This window comes from Callionymus lyra, chromosome 14, assembly GCF_982586985.1.
Source record: "Callionymus lyra chromosome 14, fCalLyr1.hap1.1, whole genome shotgun sequence".
Taxonomy (NCBI): domain Eukaryota; kingdom Metazoa; phylum Chordata; class Actinopteri; order Syngnathiformes; family Callionymidae; genus Callionymus; species Callionymus lyra.
In genome coordinates, this window is record NC_141831.1 from 12,872,959 (window position 1) to 12,899,893 (window position 26,935).

General features: G+C 38.1%; 1 protein-coding gene across 2 annotated transcripts in view; it reads left to right on the plus strand.

The window, feature by feature from the left end:
- Nucleotides 1–26,935, plus strand: part of LOC148066052 (seizure protein 6 homolog) — a 156,709-nt gene that overhangs the window by 107,790 nt on the left and 21,984 nt on the right. For both annotated transcript variants that reach the window (XM_087806743.1, XM_087806741.1), the window contains exons 4-8: nucleotides 5,028–5,220; nucleotides 18,998–19,183; nucleotides 20,925–21,093; nucleotides 23,054–23,220; nucleotides 23,313–23,507. In XM_087806743.1, coding sequence (XP_087662869.1) covers nucleotides 5,028–5,220; nucleotides 18,998–19,183; nucleotides 20,925–21,093; nucleotides 23,054–23,220; nucleotides 23,313–23,507 — 910 coding nt within the window. The remainder of the gene's footprint in view (nucleotides 1–5,027; nucleotides 5,221–18,997; nucleotides 19,184–20,924; nucleotides 21,094–23,053; nucleotides 23,221–23,312; nucleotides 23,508–26,935) is intronic.

Consider the following 26,935-nt stretch of genomic DNA (forward strand, 5'->3'; position numbering starts at 1 on the left):
GGTTTTTTTATGCGCCTCACAAAATGGTTGCTTTTTTAATAGTATATAGTTAAACAGACTGCCTTCGTTTTTAAGGTTAACTTTATGCTCTTAAGGTTCTCAAATGACTGGTAAACATTTGAAACACTTAGATATATATAATGTATAAATTATATTATATACAAAATATTTAAAAAAAATTGAAGTAAATAGCACTTAACATAAAGCATTGCTATCAGGTCGATTAAGTTAGTATTTTAAAACTATATCGATATCGGTTGATACTAGCCCAGGTATCGTATCGGGACCATTAGAGACGGATCCCATATATATTAAATATGCATATTTCTCTAAACCTTTACCACTTCCTCGTCTTGCAAAACCTTGAAATGTTGCCATAAGAATCTTCTGGTTCAGAGCTCTTTAACCCCTCACTGGCGCCACGGTTTCTTCTCCTCGGCAGTCGGTATCATAGCGAGCATATGAAGCAAAATCAAACACATAATGGCAGGAGACGTTTAAGTGGGTTGACGCCTCCCACTGGTGGTAGTTTCTCTGTAATTTCATCTCCTGCGTGGATCCGCCGGTAACATTTTCCGACGTCCCGTCGTAAAAACTATTAGCTTTTAGCTTTAGAGAGCCGAGACTGTTGAATTGATTCAGCAAAAGTTACAATTGTTTGTTAATTTTCTATGACAGGTAAAGTCCTGAGCTTAAGTATGTTAAGTATGCATCAAATTTACATAACCACGTATAAAATTCGGTCTTTGTGACAGATTTGATCGCTGTAGAAGTAAGCCACCCCCGACCTTAAGGATAATAACTCATTCAAGTTTGTGTTCGGTCGAATAATAGAGTAATATAATTAAATACGTATGAAACTGCAAAAAATATATAAAAGCGAATTTACAGCTCTGTGCTTCACAATTAATTCAGACCGACATGTTAACTCTTTGTTTTACTTCCTCACTTGCAAGTAAAATTTCTGATTTTATACCAGTTCTGATTTCTATTCTTTGTCTAAGTAAGTAAAAGCATTAACGTGATAGTTGACCCGAAATTTTTGACTAAGGTTTTGGATTATATTTAGAGTAATCTGTGCCTTTTTGGAGTTATCTACAAATATGTTCATTTTAATGAAAACGTTAATCTACACAAAAGACACTTAAAAACATCCAAATAGCTCCATACTGCTCGTCTGTAACGTCCGTCTCAACATGAGAAATTGTTCCAAAGAAACTTCAATAAATGTTGGTACTTTTTTGACGAAATCTCTAAAAAAAAGATCGGATTACATTGAAAATAATCCCAACCATTACTTACTCTTTCAACCCCCGCCGTATGCTAACGAACTTAGTTGTTAGCATCAGGTCATTTATAAACTGTTATGTGTGCGTGTACAAGGAAGTTGGATTTATTATTGATTTAGTGGAATTGCGACGCGCCGGCGGCTCCTCTCTGATGTCGAACAGTTTCGCGGGGGAAACCGATGAGCGTTATAAGGGATATTTTTCTCCGATCATGTCGGCACCGAAGCGCGGAAATAAACGAAAGGGATACAGAAACGTGATGTCACTGATGTGCTCTGACAAGTTTTAATTTCGGGTGGACTATCCCTTTAAGTCAGTTTCCTAACTTGACAGTTTATCTGATCAATCAATGGGAAACATAAGGAAAATATACAGAGTATATTCAAAAATAATATTCACAATTAAGGACAAAGAGTCCTTGCAGTACATGGAAAAACAGTCAGGTTTCCTTGCAGATCTGGCTCTGAATTCTGGGGTTATAAGTAGTTGAGCAGCCTAATTTGCAAAACACACCAGCCCTCCCTATTATCTCGGAGACAAAAAAGGCAGGAGTAGAAAAAGAAACTGCGCCTCGGGCTTCGTCATTGCTGGTGCCCTTGAGAAAGTGAGAAACAGAGATTCTAAAATCATCTGACATTTCTTTATTACTCACTCTGACACTGGAGTGTGAGCATCCTGCATTGGCATAACTATAACAGACACGTGTGTATTTTAGAAAAAAAAGACAAAACCAAAACAAACACTCATATTTTGGTGGCGTGGAAAAAAAAAAGTAAAAAAAAAAAGACTTAAATCGAGTGTTTTGACTGTTCGCTGATCTGAAAAGCTCCCGAGCGGTTTCATGCCCGCCCTGATAAAGATCGAATCAATCACATCGACTGACCTCATGGATCATTCCAGGAGAAGTCACCTCTAAACTCAGACTCCCGAAAGTCCATTAGCCTCTCTGTGCTTATTGTCACCCCGGCTGAGCGACGGTTAGTCGACGTGAGCACATTCATTTTCCTGCCCCTGTCGGGAAACATCAGGAACAGTGTCTCGGCTCTTCCAGGCTATTTAGCTAACATTTCTACTTGCGCTTTAACTCAAGGACACAGGCCCATGACAGGAAATACTTCTTCTGCCTAATGGTGCTCGTGGCACCTTGGTTGATTAATGCGTTCATCATTGTTTTATGTTGTTATCTCGCCACCGCCACCATTAATAATGTTATTTTAAATGATTCATGTCTTCTAAAACACACTGACCTTTCTCATCCCTCAGCAAAGATTTTGCTAGGTTGAAGTTGTTTTTTTTTAAGCGGCTGTATCGATCGTAAAAACAAAAAAGGAAGCACAATTTTTACTAGAAAAGATAATAAATGGGATACAAAACATAGTAGAATACCATACATAAAGTACGTACTACCTTGTTTAAATAAATGCTTATAAAGTGTTGTTAAGCCATATGTTATGTCTGGGTCAGGGTGGCCTTAAAACAAATGTGTTTGTGGTATCCCTTGTGTTGTCTCTAGGTCTTGAACGATCTCAACCACTGCATATTCATTTATGGAAGCCAGGGAGGTCAGCAACAGATATTTTGCTACGTTAGGTTTTATAGTCAAAGGGTGATTGCGACAATATCAGTATATATCAGAAAATAAGACCTATATTAAGGAACAGTACAAACATATTCAATACAAACAGAATTAAGCAGTGATTAAAAAAAATATGAAAACATGGACAGAACATTGTGTACTCCATAAATAAATATTTAAAAAAAATCCTCACACGGGGCACCAATACATGAAAATACAGCCTAATTATTAGGAATTGTTCCGTGATGATTAACCCCCATTGTTTTCTACAAAGTGTACAGTGAGAGAACGATGTGTCAAGAAAATATAGTCATTAAAAAGAGTCTTTTGAACAATATTTTTGAAATATCATGATAGAAATTGGCCCCTTTGATGGCTGCAAATGTACTGCTACTACATACAACGCTTTTTGACCTATTAATTTAATGTAATGTTGCATTGAGGTTAAAATCTTCTCACAGATAATAATAGAAGTACGTTATGAAGGGTCGGTAAATCACGGTATGCAGTATGAACACACATTTGGGCTTAGGTGAAGATCCTTCAGAATATTATCATTTATTTTAGGATAAACAAATGAAAATGTCTTTTGTATAAAACCTATTTAGTTCAAAAATTCTAAAGCTAAGCAAAAACACAGCAGTTGCGAGACGGTAACCTTCATCAAGGGGACATTTTAAAATTCTTTTTATGTACGGAGCCTTCATAATTACCCGTTGATGGATTAACGTGTGTAGTATTATGATTAGAATTAATCAAACGAGACTGTCCCCATTATCTAGCCAATGTTAACGGCGCACAATCCTCCCGGGGTTCCCTCCAGATTTATCTGCGCAAGCTGTGCTAACCTGTTGAAGACATAAACCTGCTCTCGCCGTGTGCCAAGAGAAAGGAAAAAGGATGAGTCAATCGTGAACCCAGGAGCACATTAAGTGAATGAAACACATCCCTGTGCAACTGTTACAGAAGAAAAGTGAGCCATGAAATGAGCCAAGTGGCCTATTTCGCATTACAGAACCATCGTTGGGTAGAACTGAATCCCAACATGGTGCTGAATTTATCTGTGAATTAATTTGAAATTGTCTTCGATGGACAGTTAACCTAAAATTAAAATTTCACTTATTTATTACTCACCTTTACGGCGACTTAGGAATGGTAATATTTTTTATAGTAAACCAATCTTTTTAGGTATAAATGTTCATTTTAATAAAGCGACTGATGATCAGGTTCACCTTCGTCCAAAAAGACACAAACAAAAAACCTCCATACTTTTCATCTGTAATGTCCATCTTGTACTGACGCCTCGACTTGATAATTTTCCTTCGAAAAACACTTAAATAAGTCTATTTTAAGTTTGGTTGTAGCGGAAATTATCAGTCTGTCAGCTGCTGTATGAACAAATTGCAAGTGCACATTGCGCTATATAAATACAAATTACTTACTTACTTACATGCGCAAGAATTATGCTGCTAGCATAGCAGCATCAGCTAAAAACAAGCTTGAAATATAGACTTGTTTAAATTTTTCGTTTCAATTCTTCACATTGAGTTTTCAGTACAAGATGGACGTTACAGATGAGCAGTATGAAGGTACTTGGATGATTTAAAGTTAACTTGTTAATATTTATATTTATACTTTTTATCTATACATTCACTCTGCTGTGTTTTTTTTAACGGTTGCCAAGCTACAAAATTTTGTTGGCGGTTTCACTGCTGTGTTTTCTGTGCAATGCCAATAGAAGAAAGTCTAAAAGTCTAAAAAAGTCTAAAAGTATTTTTGGACAAAGCTGAAGATGACAATGACTGAGCTGTAGTCGCCACATTAAAATAAAATATACATTTTTTGCATCTAAATCAAACAAATTACTCAAAAAATAATCCCAACCCTTAGTCGCCAGGTGAGTAAAAAATGAGTTAAATTTAATGTTAAGTAAGCCTTAAAAAACAAAGTGAAATAAGTGAAAAAGTGAAAATTTAAATAAAAAATTGATAAAAACATACTTTATAATTATTTTCTCTAGACTGTCTGAAGCTTTACCTGGACTATTTGCTTCACAATATGAATTTAATACACAAATAATAACGCCTGAAAACCACAGATATTCTCATGTAAGTTTTGTGAATTTTGAGCTAATGTTATCTTTTTTCCCTTTTCAATTGTAGGTGGTGAACGTGAGCGTGCTGGAGGGAGAACAGGTGACCGTGGAGGACACCGGTGGTCAAGAACCTTTCGTCCTCGCCAATGAGTCCGCCTTGACTCGCGGCCTCGTACTCCGCAGCTGGAGCAACCAGATCTCCATCCGCTTCCGCACCGACCAACACCACAGCTCAGGCTTCGTGCAGTTTCATTATCAAGGTGAGTCCGTGACACATTGAGACGACTACAAAACGTTGTTTTATTCGTGGTAATTTATGACGCCGTCCTTAGGCTGTGGCTGTCAAAAAATACTGGCACAGCGACACATCATGTCTCGCCGTCAGCCCGCCTCAGAACCATAATGGATTTTAGTCTCGCGGAAAAACAACTGGACATCAGGCCAATTTCAGTCAAAAGATTTCCTCGCTATCTGTATTCATAGAGACAGTGTGGGTGCCCATCTTTCCAAAGTACTCACCCGGAGCTTTCCAGAAGGTAGTGTGTCAGTAGATTTATATGTTTGTACCAACGAAAGAGAGTAGAAGTCTAGACGGTATTATTTAAAGTAGAAATCAACATTTAACAGCTAATAATGAATAATGCTGAAGGTTAATTATGCTTCTTGTTTGGATTGAAGAAACACATTTTATTTATACTATGACGTACATTATAAAGAATAAACTCAATTATTTAAAAATAATCAAGGGCAACTATTAACAACATGTCCTCTGCATCAGGATACATAATACGTTTCTAACCACAGAGAGACTAAAAATAAAAAATAATTTAAAATGTACTTGACTATATTAAAATTTTGAGAACCCTGTGTCCTTGAAGTTAAAAAATTATGCACGCAACTAAGTGCAAGCTAACCAGGCTAATAACACATGATGCACCGTAAGGTTGTGAGATATATTGAAAAAATATCGATATTGCGATATTGGCATCTGCGATATGCATATCGAAAACGTGCAATAATATATAATTTTTTATTGTATAAATCAAGCATTTCTTAAATGCGCACTTTGACTAATTAGTGCTATGTTCTGTAAAGTTGTCAATTTGTACTTCTATGTCTCGTTGTGGTTTACGTCTCCGTCTGTCTGTGAGCTGTGCGGTGCAGCTTGCCAGACTCGGATGCTATTGCGACGAGTCTTGCCAGCACGGCTCAGTATATACACAGAAGTAATACTAACTTATGATCTACTCAAACACGAGTGATCCAGTCACTCGTCTCTTTCAACCTCCTTTGCTAAAGCAACATATTGTAAGTACTTTTCATCTCGTCTCAGTTGTATTCAGCGTTTTTATAAGATCACAGAACTTCCCAACAAGTATAAACCTGTCCGTCTTCACCATATGTTGATGAGCTAAGTTGTTGGTGGGATTTATTATTGATTTGGTGATATCGCGACGCGCCGGTGGCTCCTCTCTGATGTCGCTCAGTTTCACAGGGAATCGATGCCGTGAAACTGAGCGTTTTAAGTGATATTTTTCTCCGATCATGTCGGCCCCGACGTGCGGAAATAAACAAAAGGGATACAGAAACGTGATGTCACTGATGGGCTCTTAAAAAGAAGCGACCCCGAATGGACGGGATACGACGAATGACGACCCAAACCAAGACGATAAACGGAACCTGAATCAATTCAGACGTAGTTTTGGAGTTTGAAGAGTTTTACAAAGATACAAAATCATCACTGTGATTATTTTCAAACTAAAGAAATAATAAAAACATAAAATAAAGATAAAGAATTAAAAAGCCAGGATAGGGGGGGGGCGCCCTCTACGGGCCAGCCGCCAGTGATAAGCACTAACCTCGTAGATTCATGACACAAGCAGAAGCAGCTCATCTACATCAATATGGACTGTGTGGCGCGATTGTCTCGCTTTACCTTCCCGGGTTGTGCATATTGATGTAGCCCTCCAATGAAACACAAAGATTGTGTAGAAGGTCAAACAGCGTCTCTGCTTCCGAGGGATCAACCTGAAGACGGTTCCGTCTTGACGGCGTATTCAGTTTTTATTCATGCAGTCATCCACTGGCATTAAAGTTCCCTTTTCTTGTACACGTCTCATCCGAAGGACGGTGTTAAGAGACCGAAAAAATACATTATAAATGAATATCATGCCCATGAACCCTCCACCTCTCCATCTTTTTCTCTCTCCCGTTTCCTTTTTGTGTGTGTGACATTGATCATCCAAGCCCACAACAATGAGTGTTTATCTTTGCAATCACACAAAGTGGCCACCAATTACATGCTCCATCGATTTAGGCTGATGTTGGACGCCGGTTGACAAAAACATTTATTCCACCACATTACCATGGTGCTTTCATCAGCTGTCAAATGGGAGAAAGAAGCGTCAAAAAACTCATCAGTGACACGGAATGTTTTGGGCCCGATGTGGTCGACGTGCTACGACGACGAGGGGGGTCAGAGAGGAGGATGAAAATAGCAGAACAGTGCCCTTCGTAAAAGTCAAAATCTAACTATGAATAGATCATTAATCATATTATTATTCACAGCAATGTTCATGGATCAAGTAGCTTGAAAGAGTCACCGCGTATTTCGAGGCAAAGCTGTTTGAGATGATTAAACCTAAAACGGATGCAAGTCGGAATTGATATATGACCGTATTTTCTGCACTATAAGTAAGTAAGTAAGTAATATATATTTATATAGCGCTTTTCGAGACCAGGGTCACAAATAAGGCACACTTTACAAAAAAACAACCTTATAATCCGGACGCGCCTTATATATGAACATTACCTGGTGGGTGACTTTTTTATAAACACTCTCATGACTCTGCGCCGACTGAGCCTTGGGCTGAATTACGTCACTGCGTCATCACGGGTTGGGATTAACGACGCACGTCACATCATGGCGTACGGCTATGGAGTAAGATTACTGCCACCGTTTTGAGCGAGTGTGTCTTGGTTGTTGTGCAATGTCCATGTCTAGCTGTGATACACACGCTCAACTTCTCTTCTGCGCACTTAACTTTTCTCTGGTCACAACACTATTCTCGCACGCTGCTGCTTGAAGCCTTTTAAACATCATTTGAACATCGTTACAATGGGAGTGAACGGAGTTGTCAAAACGCTTTATAAAGTTTGACTTTATCTGACTGTTTTGTTGACATTCCATTTAGTACAGCTTTATCTAGTGGATGCATAACACAACCCCAGTCAAACGTTTGACTGTATCTTTTATTCTATGCGCCTTATAATCCGGTGCGCCCTATTTACGAAAACAGTTCTAAAATAGAAGGTGCGCCCTATAATCCGGTGCGCCTAATAGTGCGGAAAATACGGTAATTGACAATGAATCACGAAAAGCCCCACAAACGACAAAATCTCCAAATCCACAAGACACACATATTGGCTAGTTGAGCAAGTATTCAAAGTTAAAACTGTGTCTGCTTGTACAAAAACCTCTTGAGGTTGAAATATTTACAAAATGTACTTAAGCCCCGCCCACTGAAAAAAACACTTTATTATCTGGATATACAATCTTGTTTACCATAACCATGCCCACTCTGTGGTGATCAAGGCTCATCACCGCGCATCATTAATCCTGGAAGTCAAAGCGGGCGTGATTAAAGCTAACTAGAGGTGGAGTGAAGCCATTATTACCTCATAATGGCTCTCGTAACCTCTCATTTGCCCAGATTTCAGACATGGGAGAACTATGATGAGGGCTAACTGCATCTTGGAGAGGAAGACTTTAACATTTGAAACATGCAAGTGAGTCAGGAAAGTTGGGTTTTCACATTAGTTGCCCTTTTAAATGGATTCCAAGATTTATAATTGTTCTTTAAATACCTTTCGTCCCGCAACTCAAAGAGTACAAAGACGTCGGCCCCCTTGCTAGATTGAGTTTGAAACCCCCATTTCGGAGCTATGGAATGTCCTCAAAAGTCGCGAAATAGGTGGTTTAAAATTAACACCACGGCATTACCGTTAGCCTTAGGTTAGCATCCAAATTGCTCAGAGTAATAGCCTCGCCGCGACAGAAATAATACAAGGTAAATAAAGAAACCTGAGGGATCTGCATCATTTCCGCTGTGACTAAACAAAGCTACTATAAACGGTAATTTCGTTGTCCACCGAGATGGAGTGTTGCGCCGTCAATGTATTCACGCTATTAACCAAATAGCACAGAGTAAGCATCCGGCGCAAAAAAAAACACACACACCGTAAAGATATTTCAATTTTTGTTCCACTCCTTGGTAATCCGGAGGATCACCTTGTCCTTTTTTAATAGGCTGTGAGAAATGTGATTGGACAAGCGTGCACGAGGAGATGGATCTCAGCTCCGGGTAATTAATATCTGCTACAACAGCGGCTCTGTCCGTCGACTGATGGATGCTTCTGTAGCTACACCGACTCCACCGAACAAGATTATAGGTGCGAGTGAAAGAGTGTAGGGCTCGCGAGGAGCACCCCCCATGTCTTTTGTGTATCTCCTCATCTATATCCCGAGCAGATGCAGATCCTCATCTGCATCCACAAAAAGGGGTATCAAGGGTCTCCGTCGTCCATTCAACAGTATTGTCAGGAGACGTCAACAGCTGCCGCCGTCCTGAACAACAAATCCAAGGCGCCAGGAATTGAGAAAACAGAGTAGAATAAAGGCATCACGAGGGTTTGGGGGAAGAACTACTCTGTATGCACGCCGTGTGGTAACACTCGTAAAAATAAAATTGATCTAGCAAACCAAAAATTGTGGCTCAAGCCAGAGACTATATTTTCTCACTCAGTTTTTGTCAAACCCTCGTGGCAGATTATAAAATATAGCATTATTTACACAACGCGAGAAACTCACCAATATCATGAATTCTTCATTTTCTGGCGTCTCTTTTCATTGGGCATGAAGCACATAAAGAAAATTGATGCAAAACGCTGACTTCTGCTTTTCTAATGTGCTTCTGAGTCAAAACTGGTAATTACATCGCTGCAATTTCTTAGGAAAAAAAAAAAAAGGCCCCTAATGACCTAATTTAATTGATTTTATTTACAACTGAACAGCTTGTGAGAGTTATCTTGTGAGCGGGAGAAGAGGAAATTCAGCAATAAATGGTAACGCAGAGAGAGTTTTAACCCCCTATTTATTCACACCATAATCCCTTTATTCTCGTTGAATAGGCGCCTTAGCGGGAACATGAGCACATTAGTACTATGAGCATTTATGTTCCCAGTAATCAGGGAATGAGTAAGGAATTTGTATTCCCGAGCCGGGACGGCGCCTTAGAGAGAACGGTTGAAGCTAACAAGTGATGTAATGTATGAGCAGAAGTGAGAAAAGAAGACTTAAGAGTGTAGTTTTTTATAATGTCATGTTTATAAGAACTTCTCATGTTTTTTAAAACTGTAAATTTAAAGCGCGCCATGTGGGCCACATGCAGCCATTTGAATGCATTTATGTGGCCAAGATATGATCATGTATAAACTCCTCTGATGGTTAACTAGCAATTACATTATTATTTTTTTGTATAGATTTTTTTTATTCATTTCAACATATAAAAACACAATAAAAACGTATTTTTCTGTTTTAGGTTTCCTTTTATCAGTATTTATTTTAATTGGTAAATTTAAGAAATGCTTGAAAATGAAAACAGTTTTATTATATTTTATAATAGGACAATTGGGAGCTTATTAAACTTTGTCATACAATGTCATGGTATAATGACATCTTTAGAAAACATTATTTAGGTTTTCTTCCTTCTGTGGCTTGACTGCCCTTTTTCAATAGTCACAGTATCTAACGTGGCCCCTGAGGAAAATTAACTGCCCACCCCTGTATTATACACACCTGATCAGTTATAATTGGCTCAAAGTACGATCAAGTAGCTCGGTACTCGTTTGGTTTTGCCTGGTGGCTCTGTTTTGTTGAATCTGAAAGGCTTCCCATTTTTTTAATATTGAATTTGAAAGGCTTAGAATGTTTAAATATTGAATTTGAAAGGCTTAAAAAATAAATATTGAATTTGAAAGGCTTTTAACTTTTTAACATTGAATTTGAAAAGGCTTCAAATGTTTTAGTGTTGAATTTAAAAAGGCTTCAATTTTTTTATATTGAATTTGAAAGGCTTTGAATTTTAATAATATTGAATTTAAAAAAGGCTTCAAATTTTTTAATGTTGAATTTGAAAGGATTTAAATGTTTAAATATTGAATTTGAAAGGCTTTTAATTGTATTAATATTAATCTTGAAAGTCTTTGAATATTATTAATATCAGTTTGAAAGGCTTCAAATGTTTTAATATTGAATTTGAAATTATTCGTTTTTTTAATATTGAATTTGAAAGGCTTTGATTTTTTTTTTGGTATATTTAATTTGAAAGGCTTAAAAAAATGTTATATTGAGTTTAAATGTCTATGAATAAAAATGATTGAATAATTTAAATCTAATTATATATACCATTCAATATTATAATATTGAATTGGTAAATTTAAGAAATTATATTATAATATTGAATATTGAATGGTTGAATTTAATATTTCAATGGCACTGATAAACTTTCATAGTAGAGTAGTTTTGGGTGCTTATATGCTTATTCATTTATCCTTAAAGGGTTAGTAAGAGAATCATCTTAAGATTCCACTATCTTGTAAGATTACATATCGCTTGATCAAGAGAAAATGACACATCATTCTTAGGTTCTTGGAGCATTTAAGCGCAAAATTGGGAGATAATTCCACAATATATCGTCCATTTAAATCTTATTTCTTCTTTTGACTTTGGGAAATCCAAGCACGTAAATCATGGCTGATGCTGAATACTGAACAAGAAATTTGATTAATATTTTTCCCACGATGCCCTGTATTTCAGTCACCCAGCCACGCTGTCTTTATTGTCACTTAAGTGAACGACATAAAAGCTTTTTTGGATCAAACTGGTGGGTCAACTAACAGGGGGCGCCTGCGATGTACAGGAAAAAACACATTTTTGCTGACAGACATAGACCTACTCACTGGTTCACACAACAACCTACTGACTTTGAGGCGCAGAACAACCCGTTTGAGGATGACATTGATAGTTTTAGATATTCAGGAGGAGTTCGCTGTACCCCCGATGTAGAGACAGACTTAAGAATCGAGGTTTTTAAATGCCAAGTGCAACTTCATTTACTCTACTTTCACGCTGCTCAAAGGGTTCTCGTACAGGGGTGACCCTGTACATATTATAGTCCTTCTAAAATATGGACATAGTATCTGTGATTTCATCTGTCCGTTTCTCATTTCGGAAAAACTTTCTTTTTGTTTTAAGCAAGATTCTGATTTAGGGACACGATCAATTATGAGGCTCCAATGGTCAATATTGTCTCACTTTTTCAGAAAATTGAAAAAAACTGATGATCTAAATTTACATTTCAAATAAAAGGTTCAAAAAAGTGTACCGCTATAATGAAATTAGTGTTGAAGATCAAAGCCAAAGTATTTCTAGCTGGGTTTATACGTGTCTTTCCGTTGCCAGCCTCAAGTGGACACTTGGTGAACTACGTCTTTTGGCACCTTTTTAAAACAGGATGTTGCCGAATGGTCAAGATGCAGTAAGGGACAAAAACTATTATACTAATACTACTATATTACCTGAATAATGTACGCTGCTAAATACCACTAGGAATTTCAACATAAAATAGCTTTTTTATACACATTTTTGGACGTATAATGTAATAAACAATGTAAATAGAAATATTTTGTCATTTTCAACTGTGTTAAAAATCTACTAAAATGATTAATTTCAATATACGTGACGTGAGATCAAATTGTCTTTATTTTGTTCGCCTCTTCAGTCAACAAACCAAAAAATTACCTTGGAATTGAACCAGAGACACAACAGTTGATGTTCTTGGAAGTGCACTGATGGCTTTGATTTAAAACTTAATGATGTATTTGAGCCAAAAGTCGTTTTTCTTACGCCAATCCAGTCCTGGCTGTAAGACAGTAAGTAATTAAGTAAGTAAGTCATAGTTATTTGTAAAGCGCTTTTCCAGACCAGGGTCACAAAGCGCTTGAACAATCAAAACAATATCCAATAAAACATAAACTTAAAAGGTCAAGACACCACCGAGACAAACACAGGAGTCTCAGAAAATCAGGGAAAAGCTCAAATAAAAGAGTCTAATGATCTTTCTGGAAGGATTCATTAATGTCATTTTCTGACAGAAAAGCTTCCTAACATGACCTTAACATTAGTCATTAGCCAACGAATCCTCCCAGAACCATTGACAAGACGTCATCCTTACAATCAGAACTTGTTTTCTCAAGCGGCGTATTGACTAAACGACCGCCGCAATTGAGTTTTAAAATGACCCAAGTAAATATCAATAGCAAAATATCACGTCCCGAGCTCCTCTGACTCGGTACAATAGCTCCTCTTTCCAGAGACAACACCATTGATCTCGGCGTTAAGAGGTCACGCTCCGGCGCACTTTCAACCGGAGTCTCCGGTTACTCCCGCCTCGTGGCCACAACAACAACTCGCCGCTCATCATCATCTATTTCCTCCTGCCCATTAAATGCATTTGACAGATGGTGGATAATACACTCTAGAAATGACATTTAACATAATAACCACCGTGGCTGAACTCGCCGTTTGCGTTCTGCCTCCTGCCAGCTTGTTCCACCATGTCCTACCTTCACCTTGCCAAGTTCAATCTCATTATCGCTCGCTGACTGAAACATTACAGGTGACAAGGGTGTATTAAACACTCTTCTCGTTCACTTATTCGTCCACTGAAGAACTAAAGAGCCCCTCAACAACAATCACGCTTACATCAGAGAGCGGCTGAAGTGGTAAATACAACCATTAATCAAAAATATTTGGGGAATTTAATTAGACGAGGTGGTATATTCGTTTGAATTGAATTCATCTTTCAATCGTTTGTATGAATTCATTGTACAGATTTTGACGAAATTCCCTGTAGTTGTGTTGCCGAAGATTATTCCAACAAAAAACATCGCTGTTAAGATGTTCTTAAGACAAAGATTATGCAGTGGATTAAGTAGGAGTAGGAGTAGGAGTTTCTTGACCTATGACAGCAATGAAATTAGTTGTATTAGTATTCAATGAAATCAGGATAATGAAATATTTGGTGATACAAATGATGACAAAATAATGAACTATTTGTTAATAAAGATCATTCAAAACCTCAAAAGAGGAAGTGTAGGGTAAACATTAAGGTATATAATAAAAACACCCAAAAATATATTAAATATTTTTTTGTTTTAACTAATATTTTATCAATACAAAAAGCTGATATTAAAAAAAATCACAAGCACTCATTATATTTGATTAATTCTACATTCAACATAACATTTTTTCAAGAAATAGATCAACAATTAAGCTGTAGTTTGACGTTACAATAACCACTTCCATGGTGTTACTGCTGTGGCTTTTGGCAAAACAGCTTCAAAATTGTTTGGGACATATTTCATAAATAGTTGACGACGACGACAACGGGGGGGCGGGGGGGGGGGAGATAAATACATTTTTAAGGGGCGTTCCAGAATACCATCTGGATCCCGTAGCAACCCAATCAATCACAATCTCACGTGGACTTCTCTCTTGCTATATTTGGGGCTGGTTTAATGAAAGCAAAGATCCAGACCACTACTGCCACCTTCTGACCGATTTTAACATGATTATTCATGATATTTTCAAATGCATTTTAAAAGATAAATTATTTTTTAACCTTTAACCAAAGACTGGATTAAATTTGAGGCACGGTTTTGAAGCCAGTTGGCGACATTCTAAACTAAATTTTCAGCCAGACTCGGGTCAAGAGGTGGATTTTTGGGCGGCTGAATCATTATTTGAGCGATGAAACTTATCCTGCAAATTCAGAGAAATTGAAAATGGGAAAATAATCAAAAGGGAAACGTTAGTTAAAAAAGTCATGATAGTGAATAAGCATTTAAAACCCAAGCTTTTCTTTGCACCAGGCTGTAAAGTCGTTGATACCCTCGACTATAACGAGCTGCTTGGCAGAGGTCTGCACTTTTTAAATTTCCATTTTCATCTTCCATGATGGAAAATTCCGCCACTCATCATCCATAATGGTCAGATGCTCCACTATGAAAAAGATGGATTCCACTCAAAAGTGATTTCAATATTGGAAAACGTGAGATCCAATTGTCTTCATTTCGTTCGCCTCTCCTGTCAGCGAACCCATAACGACCTCTCTTAAATCAGACTTTCTTTTTTTCCGCTCTTCGCTCTCCCATTAGCTAATCTTCCCCGGCTTCCTGTGTTGTGCATCTATTATTTTTTAATAGCCAAACAATCAGACTTTATGGCCCAGCACCACATCAACCCCCAAATAGAGTCACCATGTAATTTAATAGTTCAGGAATTGGCTCCACAGTTTTTGCCCCCAAGCTCTCCCGCAGCACGCTCAATGGAGATGTAAATGCAGCTATGATAATGGTAATAACGAGGTTCATTGGAGCCAGTGATAAACTAGGAATTGAATGGCTGACCCCGGGGGGGGGAGCAGGGGGTACTTGGTCCCCGTGGCTCACTGGTTTTACCTCGAGGTCTGATTCAATATGCCCCGGAAACTGGTGGCATGTGAAAAAGAAAAGTCTTGAATCAGTAGCCGTTTGCACACGTTGGCACTTTTGTAACTTGCAATTGGCAATGGGTTTAAAAAGGTCAAAGTCGGACATTGTATTTGTTGTCGTTTTCATGAAATAAGGTTTTTTATATTCGACGAGCAGGTGATCCGAAAAAATATGTCGGTATGAAAAGAAAATTAGTTGTGCAAGTGCTACGTTTCAGGTTGTCAGAAAAGTTGTTGTTCGTCGACTCAATCGAGAAAATAATAAAAGGAGCTGGTCATGATGACGGAAGGTAAAAAGTTCACAGTGTTAATAGGAGAACTTTGCTGAAGACACAATTTTGAATCTCAAGGTCTTAAATATGCTTTACCGGCTTACGGGTTGCTACGAAAACAATCATGCTAGAGCAGGAGGGTCAAACTCAATTACACAAGAGGTCAACATCTCTTATAAGTCCAAGTCACGGCCAAACAAAATGAATATTTACCTAATAGAGGTCCTGACAAAATACATTTTTTGGCGTATTGTCAACAACTGATCTCTGTCCCTAATCTAATATCAACATGCCAACCATCTGATAGGTCTTTTAAAAGAAACTCAAAAACAGATTTGGATTTGTGGTGAAGTAATTAACCCACATTTTTTAAAGGACAGATCATCACTAAAACCTTTAACTTTTGCCTGCTTTTATATAATGTTAGCATTTTAGTTTCGCCCACAGTGACAAATGTTATAGTAAGTATAGATAATTAGCTTACATCCATTCATCATGCATCGGTAAGACCTTTTTTGGGTCTGTTTTATCTTTTTGGAAGCTTTAAAAAGCTGAGAAACTTTTGTTGTGAGTGTAAAAACAACATTCAGAAGTAGGAAATCGTTTTAGGACATTCAAATTAGGAGCATCGAATCAGCTGCATCTTCCTTGTAATCCTTTTTTAGCACTGTCATACTTGGTACTCTTTAAAATGCATGTTTACTTTTAATTATAAATTATTTTGTGTTTAAACACAGTTAATAGGCTCAGATCATTGAAAAATAGCAAGTTTAAGGTAATAAAAACATTTGAATGTAGAATTTTAAAGAAATCGATAAATAAAACACCATATTTTAGCTTAAGATCAGAGATCTCTTCTAGAAGATGTGGACTACTATCCCACAAAATACCACAACAATAAAACGTAGACTTGTGGCGAAATTAATAATCATATTTTATTCATAAGACATTGTTACATATTACACATTTATGATGCTATAAATCAATAATTATCCCAAGGTACGATCAATGACAGCCAGAGATCTCTTCTAGAAGATACTGATTACTATCCTACAAAATATCATAAAAATTCAACTTTTGTAGAAACTAATAAGGAAATCATCATATTTTAGTCAAAGACATCGGTCTTAATATTCACAACAACAATTAAAAAGTGCTGCTTTAATGACCAAACCTGTGCAAAGTTAAGTCTAACTAAAGTAGATTATGAACTTTAGTAAAAACTTTTTCCACTACCTCCAATCATTCAACATGACACGAGCCTAATAAGCCGTTTAAATACCACCTACTAGTTTTTAGAAACTGCCGTCGTCGGCGAAAACACGCTAATGAAAAGCGTCCTAATGAAACACCCTTCAGATATATCCAGCAGAAGCCGCGGCGCTGAAAGTATCCATGTAGTAATAACCCAAAACAAACATTAGCATAAGAAGATTAGCGTGTTTACTCTTCAGAGGTGGAGCCAGATTACTATCATAATTGCTTTGAAAACGCAGACGTAACGTCAGGGGCGGACGACCTTTTCCACGCGACCTTCGTTATTTGCTCGCTAATTTCAACGCTTCCCGCGGCTCGTCATGTTTCCGTCGGGTAATCTGCACTTTTTCACTTAAAGTTTCCGCCGTGTTCTTTCGGCGGCGGCGGCGGCACAAGCCCGGGCTCCAATTATGTAGCTTGTCCGGTTGTTTGCACTTTCCAAAGAAGTTAAAAAGTTTGAATCATTAAAATGCCACCGCTAATGAGCTAGAACAATGTGGTTATTAGACAGGAAGGGAAGGTTGCTTAATAGCTTCCATTACAGACTTGGTTAGCTCACTTCATTATCCCCAGCGAAACGTCATCTTATCCCGCGCTATTTGTTCCCCGAAGCGGCGACAACAACCATAAAACAAATAAAAGTCCGGCACATTGATCTTGACGCTGCTGGAATCTTCGACAACGGGCGGCGAGTAATTCCTCTTCACACTATCACTATGAAACGCTCTTCTATAGCGATTAGCAACGACTATTTGTTTTTCGCTGGGACACGCCACGGTTAATGAACGCTGGCGGTAATAAGACGGCGAGAAAATTTACTTCCGGGAAAATGAAATGAAGTTGGAATCTTTGGGGCGTTTGCTCAGCAGTGGTTTTGACCTGCTGTGTTTTTTTTTAATCGGAGTTGGACATAAAACATTGACTTGTGAATTTAGAATTAAAGGACCCCTTAATATGAAGAGGTAAATTATTATGAAAGACAATTCAATTCCTTAACTGGATATCGAATTATTTTTATATATTTAATACAGTTTTTTTTAACCTCAATCTGTTTTATTTAAATTCTCATTGAAGCTCTTATTAATGAAAGTTCTTGTATCATGCAAGACCTCTGGTTTTGCAGAACCTATAAGTATTTTATTTTGTATTTAGCATATTTATTTGTTGGTATAATATATACTTTTTTGAGGAATAATTATACTCTGCAAAATACTCTGTTAACCTTTCAAAATAAGTTGTTTTATTTATTTATTTTCCTAATAGTGTAGCTTTTTTTCCCCGTTTCTGTGTCTAATTTAATCTCTTGTATTTAAAATATATAATTAAATGGAGCAAAGTTATTAAAAACGTGGCTGAAATAGTGCAAGCTTAACGAAAGAATATACATATTGTGTTGAAGGCTTTTTTGTATTGATGTAGAAAACCATACAGTTACAGAAGGAATATATATTATTATTATTTTAACAAATGTGTATCTTTCACATGTTTAGCGTTTTTGCTGTGCATTTTTTTTGTTTCCATTTTTTTTCCCTTTAAATCCAGGATTCATTTATTTTGACAATGTTTATATTTTCAACCCATATATTTACTGTTTTTATCTTTTTTTTCCCTCCAAAATCTGTTATGTTCACGTTCACTCCCTCAAATTCTTAAAAATTATATATTATAGCTTCTTTTTTTTTATCAAATAAACTTAGTTAATAAACTTAACTATTTTCAATACAACCCAATTTTTTTTTCTTTTTTGCCAAATCTGTTATGTCATGTGTGTAGTTACACCTTAATATTTTTAAAAGGTATGTCAGTGTGTCAGAAAGTAGCTGTGATACAAGGTCAACAGTTCACATATTATTATTTATTCCTCGTGTACAATCAACTGTTATTTCTCTTTCTAGCCTTCGTCCTGAGCTGCATGTTCCCTAAAGAGCCAGCAGGAGGCGAAGTCTCTGTGACGCACCTGTACCCCGGCGGAGAAGCCTACTTCCACTGCTTCACCGGGTACCGCCTGAAGGGCCCCAAAATGCTGACTTGCCGTAACGCGACCACGCCCTACTGGAGTGGAAAGGACCCTCAGTGTGAAGGTAGGACAAGAGATGACGCGTGTCCTGATGACAAGGTCGTGGTTTTGCACTGAAATATTGCTACGCTACGTATAAGCTAATATTTAACACTTTATATTGTACGTATAAATCACAATTTCTTGATCTCCAAATGTTCATTATTGTGCATAACGGATTGAAATATTGCATAATCTGTCTTTGATCAGTGAAAACGCTACTTTCTCCTTTAAAAAAACAAAAACACTTCATGCTCTTCATGTCAAAAATGAAAGTGAAACTGGAATGTGATTAGTTGAGTGATAAAAACAGAAAAAACAATATCAAAATCAGATTATCTGTTTGTTTTGGGGGCATTTTTGCCACATTTTTACAAAACTCTGTCCCAAAATAATACTCACAGAAGGCAACTCATAGTCTTATCCAAAAGGCACAATTCCCCTAAATTTTTTTCAAACAGAAAATGAATCAAAAAGTGTAGAACTATGTAAACGTATTATTTATTTATTCTATACGTTCTTTTGCTAGATTTTTACAAAACTGTGTCCCAAAATAATACTGATAGAAGGCAACTCATAGTCTTAAACGAAAGACAAAATTCCTTTCCATTTTTTTTTTAAACATTTCTACACTCTTTCTGATTAATTTTGTATGGAAGAAGATTTAGGGGAATTGTGTCTTTTAAAAACTATGGTGAAAAACATTTTACGTAGTTTACTAAGTTCCACAAAAAGACACAATTCTACAAAGTCAGAACAGGTGCATAAGTCCAACATACCCGTAACATGAGATGTGTACTTGTACTATTAAGTTGCATTTACATAACTACACATGCTCTATATATATTTTATATTTTCTATATATTTTTTGAGTGTACGAGTACAAGTTACTAAACACGACCTCTTGAATCTGCAGGTGAGTCACAGATTGGTTTTGCATCTCAATCACTGCTAAAATATGTCAGATTCAAGAGGTCATGTTTAGTATCTTGTACTCGTTCACTTATAAAGTATAGTCAACGCTTATTTTTTAGGTTTTTTTTAGGACTACAAGTTTTCAATTACGCATGCGTGCCTTCTGGATTACGAGTATGAATATGTATTCAACTTAAAAGTACGAGTACACATCTCATGTTACCCGTTCTGACTTCATAGAACTCCCCTCCCATTTCATCTATTAGAAAATAAATCGGAAAAAGTTTAAAACTATGTAAACTATTTATCCTAAACGTTCTTTGCTACATTTTAAGAAAGTGTTTCAGGTACTAGCACCACTTCAGAAGTTACCTTTACAACTCCCATCCCTAGAAATACGTCCACAAGTTTTTCTTGTTCCTCATCTAATGAAAGACGGACATAATTACGTACAAGCGGTTTCCGAAGAAACACAAATATCATCAGCGCTGGCTCCATTTTCTTCTTTTTTTTTTTTGGGAAAGCAGTCGGAGCTAAATTAGAAGCAGTCCCCGTGACCGTCCTTCTGCCGCCCGCTCGAGACTCATCTGCCACTCGTGGTCGTCTATCCGAGCTGCAGCTGCTGCGCCCTGATAATGTTGTCGGCCGTCCTTTCTTTACAACTCCATCACACACAGTCACGCGCCCCTGAACCCCGAGCTGAGCCGTCCAGTGTTCGCCCGCCACAGTCCACGGGATATCGATGCAATCTGCGCCCAAGTCGGGGGACTTCAGTGCAAAAAAAAAAAGCCCACCTTAGCCAGGTGTGTCACGACATCTCTCGTCTGCTCTGCTCCTCGCACTTCATCTAGTTTCCTGCGGTGGGATGATAAAGAACGCCACCTACGGTCGGATTGTCTCTCCTGGATTCCCCGGGAACTACAGCAACAATCTCACCTGCCACTGGGTCCTGGAGGCTCCTGAAGATCAACGGCTGCATGTTCACTTTGAGAAAGTGGCTCTGGCCGAGGACGACGACAGGTGACAGACGCACACACACACACACACACACTTGCAGTGTATGACACGGTGTGTGTCACGTCATTTACAAACACTATTATTATTTGTCAATTTTTTTTTTTATTAAGTCAACATTTTGTTTAAATGAAGTATTAAAAATCCAATAAAATGCAGTTACATTTTTAAATGTCCCTTTTAAATTGATTTTAATACTATAAATAATATTATTCGACACTAATTGTTCATCACATTACTACTTATAAATCTACTCCTTTCTTAGCAACAAAGTTATCGCTCTCGTTAGCATTAGGGTTGTGTATTCATATGGATATTTATGTAGAATTATTTCCTACTACTTTTTGAAAAACCATTGCTGTTTTTAAAACATGTATTGTTTTATTTTTATTACAAATAACTACTTAATTTATACATTTAAAAAAATAATATGAATTAATTCACGATTAGGTAGCATTAGCGGTAGCACTTGATGTGTGCATCTCTGTTCAGGAAAGGCAGAAAAGGGAAACTATTGAAAGCAACACATTGGGCAGTTAATACATTTGCGGAGAAAGTTTTTGTCTCATTTTTGAAATAAATGAAATTACTGTTTTGGTCAACCTTTATTAAAAGATACATCGATGTACCTTTTTTTTTTTTTTAATTATTAGTCATCAATTATTCATTATATAGTCATTCAAACCAGTAAGAAACTACTTACGAAACTACTTTCTTAGGAACATTGTTGCCGTTGTTAACATTAGCATCATTTGTGTAGAGAAAATTTGGCATTGTACTACAAACTAAACCAAATTGCTTCTTCAGTATTTTGTTACATTATTATTTTTTGTTGTTTTACGTTCATATTTCTTACAAATAGCTACATGTTTTATACATGTTTGATCTCAAATTTATTCGGAATCATAAGCAGCAGCATTATTGGTAGGATTGGTGCTAGCATTAGAAGTAGCTTTAGCAGTAGCGATAGCATTAGCGGTAGCTTTAGTGTTGGCTTTAGCAGTAGCATTAGCGGTTGCTTTAGCAGTGGGTTTAGCAGTAGTGGTAGCATTAGTGGTAGCTTTAGCATTAGTGGTAGCTTTAGCAGTAGCGGTAGCATTAGCGGTAGCTTTAGCGGTGGCTTTAGCGGTAGCTTTAGTAGCAGCGGTAGCATTAGCGGTGGCTTTAGTGGTAGCTTTAGCAGTAGCGGTAGCATTAGTGATAGCTTTAGTAGTGATTATAGCGGTAGCTTTAGCATTAGCATTAGCAGTAGCTTTAGCGGTTGCTTTAGCAGTAGCGGTAGCTTTAGCAGAGGGTTTAGCGGTAGCTTTAGCATTAGGGGTAGCTTTAGCAGTAGTGGTAGCATTAGCTGTGGCTTTAGCGGTAGCATTACCTGTAGCGATATCGTCGATAGCAATGTCGTCAACTTGTGGTGCTCTATGAGCAAGAAGAAGTAAATAAATACGTTTAAAATTACTCTTGACTGTGGCGTCTGATAAAAAAAAGTCAGCTTCCCGATATTTGTTTACTCGGCGAAGCAATCCAGTCGCCAACCTCCCCAGTCCAAATCTTCACACTCCCCATCTGTCGAACGGTGTTTTTCCTCAATCTACACACTCTGAAGTTTCCCCTTCAGTCGGACTTGAGGGGTGGCGACAAATTCAAAAAGGATCCTTTCATCATTTAAAGCTCTAACAGCGCGCTATCAAGCGAAAGAATTAAAAAGCGCTTCAAAGGCGAGCGAGAGAGAGGCAAGGAAAAACAGAAAATTGCATTCCATTTTTCTTTTTTCCTCCGGTAACTACTGATCCATGTGGTTCCCGTTGCCCACGACCATTCACCTCATTACCGAGAGGCGGCGAAGCTTTTTTTTTCCAAAGTTATTACAGCCGCCATCGGAAGAGCGAGCAGCTCATATTTATGCATCCGCGGCGTCCCCGTCTTTCAATCGCCCTTCATGGCGTCTTGTGTTTTTTTTTATTTTCAGGCTTCTGATTAAAAACGGCAACAACATAGATTCGCCGCCGGTGTACGACTCCTACGAGGTGGAGTACCTGCCTAACGAAGGCGTGCTCAGCACCGGGCGCCATCTCTTCGTGGAGCTCACCACCGACGGGACGCTGACCTCCACCGGCGCCGCCATCAGATACGAAGGCAGGTTTCATCGTAAAAAAAAAAAAGAAATGACCAAACGCGACAACACGTCGTCCTTGGATGTTGATGTCCTGAAATTTTTGCCTCATCAGCTTTCGCCGCCGGGAAGTGCTACGAGCCGTTCGTGAAGTACGGCAATTTCAGCAGCAGCGATTCCAGCTATGGCGTGGGGGCGGTGGTGGAGTTCTCCTGTGACCCCGGTTACACTCTGGAGCAAGGCTCCGTGGTGATTGAATGTGCGGACGCGGAAAATCCACAGTGGAACGAGACCGAGCCGGCCTGCAGGGGTGAGTCGCAGGACTTCCTACCCGTCGATTGACACAATGTAACACGTTTGTTTTTATTTTTTTGTTCATTTTTATACCAGTTTTTACATTCCTGCAGTTTCTTGGAACGATACAGGGGCTTTATTTTTTAAAGACCACTAGATGGCACTCTCCGCTTTATAATCTTTGGCTCTAATCTACTAATTCACTGAAATGATGGCATTGTTTTCAAATTTAGAGCGCCATCTAGTGGCCTGTCAAAGATGGGACACTGTATCTAGCGCAAACAGTTTTCAATGGCTAACAAACGAAGTTAAAATCAGTGGTAAAGAAGCTTGATAGCTGTTGATGAACAAAAACGGGAACATTTTTAATTCAATTCAATTCAATTCAATTTTATTTAAAGTGTCTTATCATAACAAAGTTATCTCAAGACACTATACAGTTGAAATAAGACTACAGTTGATTAAGGAAAAATAGATCCCAGCAATTCAACAAAGAGCAAGAAACAACCAATTTTACCAATTTTCATTACCAAAGGTTGTAATAGTGGCCAAAAATAAACGTCTCTGAAAATGGGAAACATTTCTTAAAAACATAGTATAATATCTGCCGGACCATGTGAACGCAAATAAACGTTGCTTAAATGTTGAAAATGTTGTTTACTGAAGTCTCCAAAAAACGGAAAATTCGACCAACTTTTGTTATCGATACTTGTAATAATGGCCAAAAATCAATGTCTCTAAAAATGTGAAATAATGTCTTAAAACCATAGTTTAATATCTGGTGGACCATGTGAATGCAAATAAATTTTGCCCAAATGATGGAAGTTTTGTTTTCTGAAGTCTTAAAAAATATAGCGGAAAATTCAAACTATTTTCGTTACCAAAAGTTGTAATAATGGCCAAAAATCAATGTCTCCGAAAATGGGAAAAAAATGACTTAAAACTAAAGTTTAATAACTGGCGGACCATGTGAACACAAATAAATGTTAAAAATGTCTGCTGAAGTCTCCAAAAAACATGAACATTTTACCTAATTTCACTACGACAATTTGTAATAATGGCCAAAAATCTCTGAAAATGTAAAATAATGTCTTTAAACTGTCTGAAAATACAAATTGTATTCCTATGGGAAAGGATGCGTTTTGTATAAATTTGAATCAATAGCGATGCTACCGATGTACCTTAAAGAATGAAAGCAAAATGTGACAACAATGTTTTTGATATAACTTGAACTTTGAACTTGGTACCATAGTTTTAACACTTTAGTTACGTTTTGTTAATATTATTTCGGGGGCTCAATGTGTCAATCGGACAGTATCCGACATGTGTTCTGACAGTATAAATTCGGGTCAAAGTTGCAATGAGAAATCATGTATGCGTGAGCGCTTCGAATCACCCGCATTCATTTACTTTTTAAATACATGTTGAAAGTATATTTTACCAAAATACTAGTACTGAATATCAACACGCCATCTCGTCTTCTTAGAAGCTAAAATATCCTGAAGAAATGTAAATAGAAAAGACGGCCACGTCCTTTTGCCCTCAAACCACCTCGGGCAGTGGCGCCTACTCTAGACACGGGTCACAAAAGATGAACTATTTTCGTCAAATTAAGACAAAAACAGAAGTGAAAAAAACAGAGGATAGCTGATGAAATATGCGACGACACAAAAACATCAAGTAAAACCATAGCAACGCGCGGCGATAGAACGGCAAGGTCTTCATAACTGACGAGTGAAAGATCTCCGAGTGCGACTTAATGCACTTGAGCTCTTCTCCTCGCTCATGATTGTTTGATAAGGTTTTTAATTTGTTCTGCTCTTATGCTCCGACATAATCTGCTGTTATTTATCTCTGTGCGACTCAGAAATGTTGCGAGGATAAGTAAAAAAAAAAGGTCTCTGTCAAAGGATCTAAATCTCTTTTTTTTTAAATGTACCTCCGACGGGGAAGTTTTCAAAAAACACGACAGTCTCACTGACCCCAGGCTTTGATTTTTGTTCCTGTCGCGGGTTTTTAAATATAAAGACGTCTGGCAGTCAAATATATCTTCATAAGCTGCTTCCAGCTGATCTTTGATACGGCGGCTCTTAGAGAAATAAAAGTCTTTGAAACGTCTGGGCTTGAAGGACATATTCGAGATTAGTCGCAGACAATAGGGGAAGTTAACACTGACGCCCGACGTCAGCCGTACTTAAAAAGTGCTTCACCCCCCTACCGAACCCCCCACAGCACTTCCATCCCTCGCTCTTCCACCGTGACCTCACCGCGAGTCTTTCTTTTGCTGCATGGTAATTTGGCCGCACAATAAAAAAACGAAATAGCGCTATTGTAAAAAAACAGAAATGAGAAAATGTCATCTCTCTCTCTTCTGCAACGGGTCACGGTCACTTGGTTTAGTTTGCACTTTTACAAGGTGTCTTCCCAAGGTGCCTGAACGCTCATTGTTGTGTGTTATTATGATTTTTCTGTCGCACCATGTAAAAAACATGGCGTGGAAAGTCCATTTTGGTAATGCGGCGTGACTTTTACGACCCCTGGAGCACTTTTTCACTTTTTACATCAGAACGATGTGTTCGGCAACAGAGACCGAATTAAGAATTAAAGCATTAGCGGTAGCATTAGCAGTGGCTTTAGCAGGAGTGGTAGCATTAGTGGTAGCTTTAGTGGTGGCTTTAGTGGTAGCTTTAGCAGTAGTGGTAGCATTAGCGGTAGCTTTAGCGGTGGCTTTAGCAGTAGTGGTAGCATTAGCGGTGGCTTTAGCAGTAGCGGTAGCATTAGTGGTAGCTTTAGCGGTGGCTTTAGCGGTAGCCTTAGCGGTGGCTTTAGCGGTAGCCTTAGCGGTGGCTTTAGCGATAGCTTTAGCAGCAACGGTAGCATTAGTGGTAGCTTTAGCAGTAGCGTTAGCATTACCGGTAACTTTAACGGTGGCTTAAGCAGAAGCTTTAGCAGTAGCGGTAGCATTAGCGGTAGCTTTAGAGGTGGCTTTAGCAGTGGTGGTAGCATTAGCGGTGGCTTTGGCAGTAGCGGTAGCATTAGTGGTGGCTTTGGTGGTAGCTTTAGCCGTACTTAAAAAGTACTTCCATCCCTCGCTCTTCCACCGTGACCTCCGAAATAGCGCTATTGTAAAAACCAGAAATGAGAAAATGTCACTTTTTTCATCAATCAGAACGATGTGTTCGGCAACAGAGACCGACAGAGAATTAAAGCATTAGCGGTAGCATTAGCAGTGGCTTTAGCAGGAGTGGTAGCATTAGTGGTAGCTTTAGTGGTGGCTTTAGTGGTAGCTTTAGCAGTAGTGGTAGCATTAGCGGTAGCTTTAGCGGTGGCTTTAGCAGTAGTGGTAGCATTAGCGGTGGCTTTAGCAGTAGCGGTAGCATTAGCGGTAGCTTTAGCGGTGGCTTTAGCGGTAGCCTTAGCGGTAGCCTTAGCGGTAGCTTTAGC